This window comes from Geospiza fortis, unplaced genomic scaffold (assembly GCF_000277835.1).
Source record: "Geospiza fortis unplaced genomic scaffold, GeoFor_1.0 scaffold377, whole genome shotgun sequence".
Taxonomy (NCBI): Eukaryota; Metazoa; Chordata; class Aves; order Passeriformes; family Thraupidae; genus Geospiza; species Geospiza fortis.
In genome coordinates this window covers 50351-59457 of record NW_005054830.1, presented here as the reverse complement: position 1 = coordinate 59457, position 9107 = coordinate 50351, and the positions used below count along the sequence as shown (strand labels likewise).

The following is a 9107-nucleotide window of genomic DNA, read 5'->3' as shown; positions in this document are numbered from 1 at the left end:
TTGATTAAATGCCTAAGTTTTTTGAGTGTTATTTATTAGGACTAAGTTGAAATACTTGATGTGGTGCAATATGGAAAAATATTATTTAGCTAGAAATTAGTAAAAGAATTGTAGAGAAGGAGCTGGTAGAGGTGGTTAGTAGAATTAGAAGAGTGATTATCAGAGGAATAGTTGCAGTGGAGTACTCTAGGGATTGATCTTGAGTCTTATTTATGGTGCATTGTGATATTTGATGCAAGGGAAATATTGTCAACACACAGGTAACTTTACAAGAAGCTGCTCTGAGGAAGCTAGATTCTTTGGAAAAAAAGTCTGGAGCAGAGTGAGTGGCACAGCTGAAACTTCATCTCAAATGATCCATACAGTTCTTGCCATCTGTAGTAATGAAAAAATAGATAATACTAGGATATGGGCAACGAAAAATTGCAAGAAAGATTGGTGGAAGAGGGAGCTTGCAAAATAGTCTGGAGAGAGGTAAGTTCATCTTGGCAAATATGATGAGTCACTAATCACCAAACAAGGATTAAAAACTCTTTTAAGTTAAATGACAGTGACACAAAAATATTTTGATTATAAATTAATTAACTGAAAGTATCTGGTCATCTTTATGTTAAAAGGTTCTCAGTAAGACCATGGGGAGAAAAAGAAACATAAATTTAGAAAAGATGTTGATATGAATTTCTGTAACATAGCATAACAACTTTTAAAAATGAAGTAGCAGTCAATTCTAGAATATTTTTCTTGTGGTCTTGCAAACTCAGTCACTAGCTCTGCATGGTGTTGCAGAAGCAAGGGGAACAGATTTGATAAAATAAACATGGTCATAGAATTATATTAGCCTTAGAAATCAAATTATTTGAGCTGCTAATTCTATACCATGATAAGGAAGTTTGGTACAAAAACAGCACAGAAGAAATTAAACTGTTAGCAGAATCTTGTTAATAGTCCTCATAATGATAACAATCTCTTCACAATATTAAACACTGAAAACTGTCAGGCAACTTGAATCAAATATATATATATACATATTTCTGAGAACAAAAGCATTTTAGTTGATAGACTGATACTGTTACCTCATAGTGTGTTGTTAACACTGTATTGTATTTTGTAATAGTAACTTAAGCACGGTTTCATGAAACTTGTGACAGATTAATGCTTCCTGAGCAGGTCCCTGTTCTTTCTCTCTCTCCCATTATTTATTTTCCTCTGCTTCCATATGTATAACTTATGTGGGTTCTAGCACTAAGCAGACTGTTTTATGAGCTACAATGTTTCTAACATTTCCACCACGATAGAAAATGAACTCAGGAAAAAAATAATTAAAAAAAAATCTTGTTTTCTGCTAAGATCAATGAGTTAAATCAGTGCAATTAATAGCTTGACAAGTAGCAGAATTAGCACTAGGGATGAAATAGGATGGCATAGCCAGGTTTGGTATATGGGAGGAAGGAGGAATAAGAGTGGGGAGGAAGACATTTCCTTGTTGGCAGTATTAGACTGGTAATTTGTTCAAGTGCAGTGTGAGATAGTCTGCTGCCTGTTTTCCCAATGTAATGTACTTTTAGTAGGCACGTATGATAATGTGAATTACCTCAGAACGTATGACTATTTTACACTTCTGTACTGTTAGTTATGTAGATAATACAGCCTAATTTTATAAATTGTCATTCACTTTTACCATCATAAAATAGTCTTCCTGAATTTTCCGATGGAGTCTGATTTCTCACTTTAAACTGACAAAATAGATAAACTGTTTATATACATCAAGCAGTGGTGGGAGCTACACCAGAGTGAGTCAGGTCTTTTCCTTCTACTGTTATGCTAAGAAGTTGAAAATGAAATGAAACTTAATTGTGAGTACAACTCACAACTGAATTAAATTTGGATGAAATGCAAGTGGCTTTTAAAGTAAACAGGGGCCTAAGGTGGGAAGAAGGTGGAGTCCAGGTGTGTAAGTACAATAATAATATTTTCTCTGTGTGTTTCTGCTGTAAGAAATTTTTAAAAATATATTGAAGTTAATGGGTTCTGCTGTAATTAAAATTACAAAATCAGTTTTTTTTTAAAATAAAAGTTATTAAATGAAAGGGAGTTATGGAAATGTCTTTTGCAAAAATAATAGCAACTATAGTTAAAAGGTGCTTTGTTTCTGATAGCTATGTCAGAGAGAATATTGCAGTCTTTAGGAAAGAAATACTGTAACTCATTCCTTTTGGTTTTGAGTATAATCATGCTGAAATTCCACTTTGAGTGTTTGCTTCCAACAAGATTTCATTTATCTATTTTTTTCTCAAAATTAGAGGATACTACATACTTGATAGGCATGGAATTGTTTTTGAATAATCTTTTAATAGTGCTATGGAGATGTGAAACTCTATAGAGACTCTAAAATATTGAAAATAAGTACAGGAAGTATACTAAAAATTTCATAATAATCACTCAATCCCCTATTTAATATAATTGTTCCAGATAGTGATATTTTGCCCAGTTCACTTTATTTGTTTAAAAATAGATATTATAGGATTTTAATAATAATGCAAAGTTATAAATCATTATAGGACAACAATATTAGTTTTAGTTCAAATAATTAAATCTTAGAATCCATATTTTTTTTATTTCCACTATTAATATTTATTTATTTTTATTAAATAGCTACATAGTAATGTTTTACCTGCACATTAAAGAGAAGCAAATTAGTCTCAGCATGTGCCTGGAAGATTGCCAGACCTCTGGTAGCAGTTGTCTTGCTTGATTTGACTGCCTGTTCTTTTGATGCTTCATGTTGAGAGGCAGTGGACTTCTGTTTGAGTGAGTGGGGCCAGCTTTTATAATTTTCAGCTTTTGTGGGAAAACTCCCACATCAGAAATATTTAAACTTTCTCTTCCTTAAATTTAAGAGTTCTGAGCTATTTTTCACAGAAGTCTTTAAAATCTCATTAATATGATTTACTGAAAAACATCATGCAAGTGCATATCAGTAATGAGCTCCCACAGAAAAGCAGTATTTTTCTTAATTTGACAGGTATATCAGTTTTGTTGAAGAACCACTAAAACAAAAACTTATTGGTCATGAAAAGATAACTGTGTAAGACTTCTGTATTATTTTGAATGAAAGGCTTGGGATCTTTTCAAGCAGTGGAACACAGCTACCACCACTCCTTGCTAAGAAGAAAGTCATTGCCTGCATGATATATTTCCATTCACATAAACTTCAAAATGATACAGCCTTTTTAATGGGGTGGATAAGAGGTAATAAAAGTAATTACAGTGTATGATAGCTGTTCCAGGTCTGTTTGTAGAACAGACAAGTATGAATCAAATCTGGGAGTTTGAAATGTTTAGGCATTAGATGAGTATGTTGGATTAATCTAATTACTTACTTACTGTCTTTTTCCAATGTAGCCAGCAGCCAGCTTCAGGCGTAGCTTATTCCCATCCAACTACAGTTGCCAGCTACACTGTCCACCAAGCACCAGTTGCTGCCCACACTGTCACTGCAGCCTGTGCTCCAGCAGCAGCTACAGTTGCAGTAGCCAGGCCTGCTCCAGTAGCTGTTGCAGCTGCTGCAACAGCTGCTGCTTATGGAGGCTATCCTACAGCGCACACAGCTACAGATTATGGTTATACACAGAGGCAACAAGAAGCTCCACCACCACCACCTCCTGTCACTACGCAGAATTACCAGGTGTGTTTTTTAAAAAAATAATTGTGTAATTTTAAAATTATATGTTAAAAGGAGGAGGCCTGTTTGGATAAGAGAATGTGGTGATATTTATATTTTTTCTTCCATGGCTCACAGCTAAAACTGTGATAGAATGTGAAGTGACTGCTGTTCTGTATGGTGCGTATAGAGGATTATCAGCAGTAATACTGATAAGATTTAGACATTCACACAATAAACAATGCATTGACATTTATCTCCAGATTATTTTGTGAACTACTGCTGAAATACTTGTCTTGGCTAGCCTAACTCTCCAAGTGGCATGCAGTTAAATGGGTCATGGAACTGATTTAGATGAAAAAACTGTTCCAATAAAATTTTTCAGTGGGAGATAGTAGTTCCCTTGTCAGATTCCTGGTTGCCACAGGAGCTCTAGCACCAAATGTAAGAGGATAGAAGATTACTCTAGGAGAGGAACTGTCTTTTGAGTAGATTTTGGGTACCCTTTGTGAGATGTCTGCCTACCTTTGCATGGCTACAGGCTTTTACAAAAGGAAACTGTTGTGTTTTCATCTCACTCTGACCTTTACTGACACTTCTTTGCATTGAATCTAGCAGTTGTCAGCATTTGGGTGGGTCAGTTCAGGATAAGGATTCCACAGAAGGTTAACCAACTTAAAAAGGAACAGCATCTTTCCATGAGATTGACAGACTTCTGCAGAATTTCCTTGGTTCTGCATAGTTGTGGTGCCAATGCAAGAGATGGATGTGGGATCATGTAGGGTGAGGAGAGATGTGATGGTACCTTAGACAACTTCCCATTCTTATACTGGCTTAAATGTCTTATGAAACAACATCCTGTCAGTGACTGGTATTACTCTTCAGAAATAAAGAAACTTAGAAGTACAAATCAGTGCTGCATCAGTTTTGCAGTCAGAAGATTTCAGTACGTAGTGGTTATCTTGAGACTTATTTAAGTGTTTACTCCAAAGAGTGAGAAGTTGCAATCTTTTCTGTCTGTCTAGATTGACACAATGTAAGGGTATATACACATCAGTAACCCTAGCCCATTGGTTTCAGACAGCTTAGATGCAGAAAGATGAGCAGGTTTACATGGCCAGGTAGTTTCCTATTAGAAATGTGAACTTTATTTGTATTTTTAGCAGCTTTTTTTTATTACATTATCTAGACTCTAATTTGCATTTTTATTTGTTTAAAGCTACTATACTGTTGCTGTATGTTATTAATTCCTTTGTAGGGCGTTGAACTTTGTTACATATGGTAATGAACCAAAATGTAGGAGTCTTTCCAGTAGCATGTTTACACATAATTACAAGGTTGTTAAACTAGTCAGTTATTAGATGCATTCAGATAGATAATAGTCCCCTAAATTAAAGAAAAATACTACAAGAAAGACATTGAGGCACTAGAGTGTGTCCAAAGAAGGGCAGTGAAAATGATGAAGGGTCTGGAGCATAAGTCTTCTGAGGAGTGGCTGAGGGAGCTAGGGTTGTGTAGCCTGGAGAAGAAGAGTCTGAGGGGAGATCTTACTGCTCTGAAAAGAGGTTGTAGTGAGGTGTGTCTCAGTCTCATTTCACAAGTAACAAGTGACAATACAAAAGGAAATGGCCTCAAGTTGCACCAGGGGAGGTTTAGTTTGGATATTAGGAAAAATTTCTTTATGGGAATGGTTCTAAAGCATTGGAACAGGCTGCCCTGGGAAGTGGTGGAGTCACCATTCCTGGAAATGTTCAAAAAATGTGTGGATATGGTTTAGTAGTGAACATGGTGGTAGTGCTCGGTTGACTGTTGGACCTGGTGATCTTAGAGGTCTTTTCTAACCGTAATGATTCTATGATTTCATTCACCAGCACCCCCAAGTCCTTGGCAGAGCTGCTCTCAATTTCTTCATTCCCTACCCTGTATTGATACAAGAGATTGCCCAGACCCAGGTGCAGCACCTTGCACTTAGTCTTGTTGAACCTCATGAGTTTCCCATGGGCCACATCTTGGGCTTGTCCAGGTTGCTCTGGATGGCATCCCATCTTTCAGGAATGTCAACTGTACTTCTCAGCTTGGTGCCATCTGCAAACTTGCCGAGGGTGCACTCGATCCTTTCATCTATGTCATTGATGAAGATATTGAATAGCACTTGGTCCCAATACGAACCCCTGAGTGACACCACTTGTCACCAATGTCCATTGGGACACTGAGCTGTTGACAGATACACTCTGGATGCAACCATCCAAGCAATTCCTTATCCACTGAACAGCCCACCCATCAAATCCTCTCTCCAACTGAGAGAGAAGGATGTTGTGGGGGACCATGTCAAAGGCTTTACAGCAGTATAAATAAAGGACATCTGTAGCTCTTCCCTTGTCCACTGATGGAGTCACTCCATCGTAGATGGCCACTAGGTTGGTCAGACTTGCCCTTGGTGAAGCCATGCTGATTGTCCTGAATCACCTCCCTGTCCTCCATGTGCCTTAGCAGAGCTTCTAAGAGGATCTGTTCCAGGATCTTCTCAGGCACAGATGTGATGCTGACAGGGCCGTAGTTCCCAGGGTCTTCATTTCTACCCTTTTTTAAGATGGGTGCAAGGTTTCCCTTTTTCCAGTCTCCTGGGACTTCACATGACAGCCATGACTTTTCAAATATGATGGAGAATGGCTTGGTGGTCATGAACCTGATCTTCTCTTACAGTGGGAGGGACTTTGCTCTCCCAGTCTGTCTTGCAGTCTATCCACTTGAGAAGTGTGGGAAGAAAGGTTGCCATTGAAGACTGAGTCAAAAAAACTGTTGAGTACCTCAGCCTTTTCCTCATTATTATTGAGAGTTTGCCAGTCTTGCTTATCAGGAGTGGTACATCATCTTTGACCTTCCTTTTCTGGCTGACATACCTGTACAAGTCCTTCCTGTTATTCTTTGCCTCCTTTGTCATGTTCAGCTCCTGCTGCACCTTGGTCTTCCACACATCATCCTGACACACCCGGTGTCTCTATATGCTTTCCAGGACACCTGTTCTTGATTCCACTGCCTGTCATTTCCCTCTTGCCCTTTAGTTTGACTCAGCCATGCTGGTCTCTTGCCTTCTTTGCCTGACTTGTGCTGGGGGATTGCAAGCTCTCTTTGCTCAAAGATCTGCCAGCTCTGTTCTGCTCCTTGGCCCTGAGGGCAGTTTCTCAGGGGGATCCTATTGACTAACTCCTTGAACAGCTGGAAGCTTATTTTCCCAAAATTCTGGGTCTTGACTCAGCCTGACCCATATTCCTCAGGACTGCAAACTCTATGAGTGCATGATCACTGCAGCCCAGGCTGCCTCCAATCTTGATGACTTTCATTAGCTCACTTACATTGGTGACCATCAGGTCCAGTATTGCATCCCCTCTGGTAGTGCTGTCTATTAGCTGGCTTAAGAAGTTATCCTCCATGCATTTCAGGAGTCTCCTGGATTGCCTACAGCTCACTGTGCTACTTTCCCAGCAGATGTCGGAGTGGTTGAAGCCCCCCAGCAGGACAAGAACCTGTGATTGCGATGTCTCCTGTAGCTGGAGCAAGAAGGCTTTGTCAATAGGCTTCTCCTGATTGAGCGGCCTGTAGTAAACACCAACCTTCTCATGGCTGTTCTTCAGAGACAGCTTTTCATAATCTATCCATTTCTTGACAAAGGGGGCAACCCCTCCACCCCTCTTTTTATCTCTGTCCTTTCTGAACAGTCTGTAGCCATCAATAACCACACTCGAGTCATGGGATTTGTCCCACCAAGTTTCAGTAATGGCAACAAGGTTGTAGCTTTGTAGCAGCATGGAGACTTCCAACTCCTGTTTGTTGCCCATGCTGCGTGCATTGGTGTAAAGGCATCTCAGCTGGGCTGTCATCACATCACCTTTTTTATAGGAACACCTCTCCTCTGAGGTGTTTCCCTAGTGACTTCTATTACCTCAGGAGCCCTTGGCTCATCTCTGTAAGTCTTCAGGTGTGCTTCAGTGTGGCTAGCACATCTCAGAGTCACCGGCTGAAGGCCCTTGCTACCACTCCATCCCTCTAATCTTGATGTGTTGTCCCACCGCTTGTCAAGGACAAGCCTGATATTATCTCTCTCCCCTGTCATGTCTGTTTTAAAGCTCTATATCAATGAGTGCTACTAGGTCCTGAGCAAAGACCCTCTTTCTCTTTTGAAAAAGGGGAATCCCATCTGATTCCAGCATGCTTTGTGTCATGTAGGCCATTCCATTATACAAACACGTGAAATTGTGGCAGTGACACCAGCCATAGAGCCATGTATTAGACTGGGCTCATCTGTTTCTTCCAATGTCTCTGCCCACAACTGGGAGGATAGAGGAGAAAATAACCTGTGCTCCATATTCCCTTACCAGCTATCCCAAGGCCCTGAAGTATGTTTTGATCGCCCTTGAATTACGTATTGTGATTTCATCACCACCCATGTGGAAGACCAATAATGGGTAGTATTCTGAGGGCTGTACCAGGCTAGAGAACTTTCCCAGTCATGTCTTTAACACAGGCCCCAGGGAGGCAGCACACTTCCTTAAGAGGAGGATCCATCCAGCATATTGTACCCTCTGTTCACCTTAGAAGGCAACTGCCTACAGCTGCAACCTGTCTTTTCCTTGTGGATGTGGTTGTTATACAGAGGGTAGGCCTTTCTGATTCTGGCAACACCTCTGGCATAGATGGACCTCTATCCTCATCATCCTTTGACTGGCCTTCTACATCTTCGTACCTATTGTACAGAGGCACCTGGGAGGGTGAGGTGGGCAAGGAGGAGATTCACCTGCTGCCCCGAGCAAGGACTTGCCTCCATTCACCCCTTTTCTTTGAGCTACTGCCTTCTACCTGCCCAAAGGGAAAAATATAGGACCCCCTTGATATTTTTTTTCTGGAGGCTTTTCCTGTTGCAGGGAGGGCCAAGCCATGGTTCCATGTTTTTAAACTTGTGAATATATTGTGGTTTGTGGAGATCTGTGGTGGGTTTTTTCCTTCGTATTTTACAGGAATGCAGTCTGATATAGTCATTATGAAAAACTAGTGTGCACTAAGCTGCTTTTTGGTAACAAAAATAATTTGGAAGGGGAAAAGTAGTTTAATAGCATGAGATTAACTCCTATATTATGTCTGAAAAAGACCATTCAGGCTTGTCTTCAGGCCTGAAGTATCTGTAAACATAAATTTAATTTCTTTAATACATATATTGGTATATAATGTATCTGTAAATATTTTTTAAATCTACTTAACTAGAATAGAAGAAAAATCTTTGCTAATGATTTTTATTATTCCAGATATATAGTTAAGGAGAAATTTGGTGGGTTTTCTTTTTTGAATTTTTAGGATTCCTATTCTTATGTTCGATCTACTGCCCCAGCTGTAGCTTATGACAGCAAACAATATTATCAACAACCAACAGCAACTGCTGCAGCTGTGGCTGGGG

General features: G+C 39.6%; 1 protein-coding gene and 1 non-coding gene across 2 annotated transcripts in view; both read left to right on the top strand.

The window, feature by feature from the left end:
- The first annotated feature begins 749 nt into the window (after positions 1-749).
- Positions 750-886, top strand: LOC115949157. The gene has a single exon (XR_004082769.1). It is a non-coding gene; the product is annotated as a small nucleolar RNA SNORA66 (small nucleolar RNA).
- Positions 887-3397: 2511 nt separating this feature from the next.
- LOC102043511 (zinc finger RNA-binding protein-like) overlaps positions 3398-9107 on the top strand; it is a gene marked incomplete at its 5' end in the record, with an annotated part of 40825 nt that continues 35115 nt past the window's right edge. Inside the window, 3 exon segments of the mRNA XM_031065517.1 lie at positions 3398-3685; positions 9008-9101; positions 9104-9107. The exon segment at positions 9104-9107 is cut by the window's right edge and continues 44 nt beyond it. Of these exon segments, the coding sequence (XP_030921377.1) occupies positions 3398-3685; positions 9008-9101; positions 9104-9107 (386 nt within the window).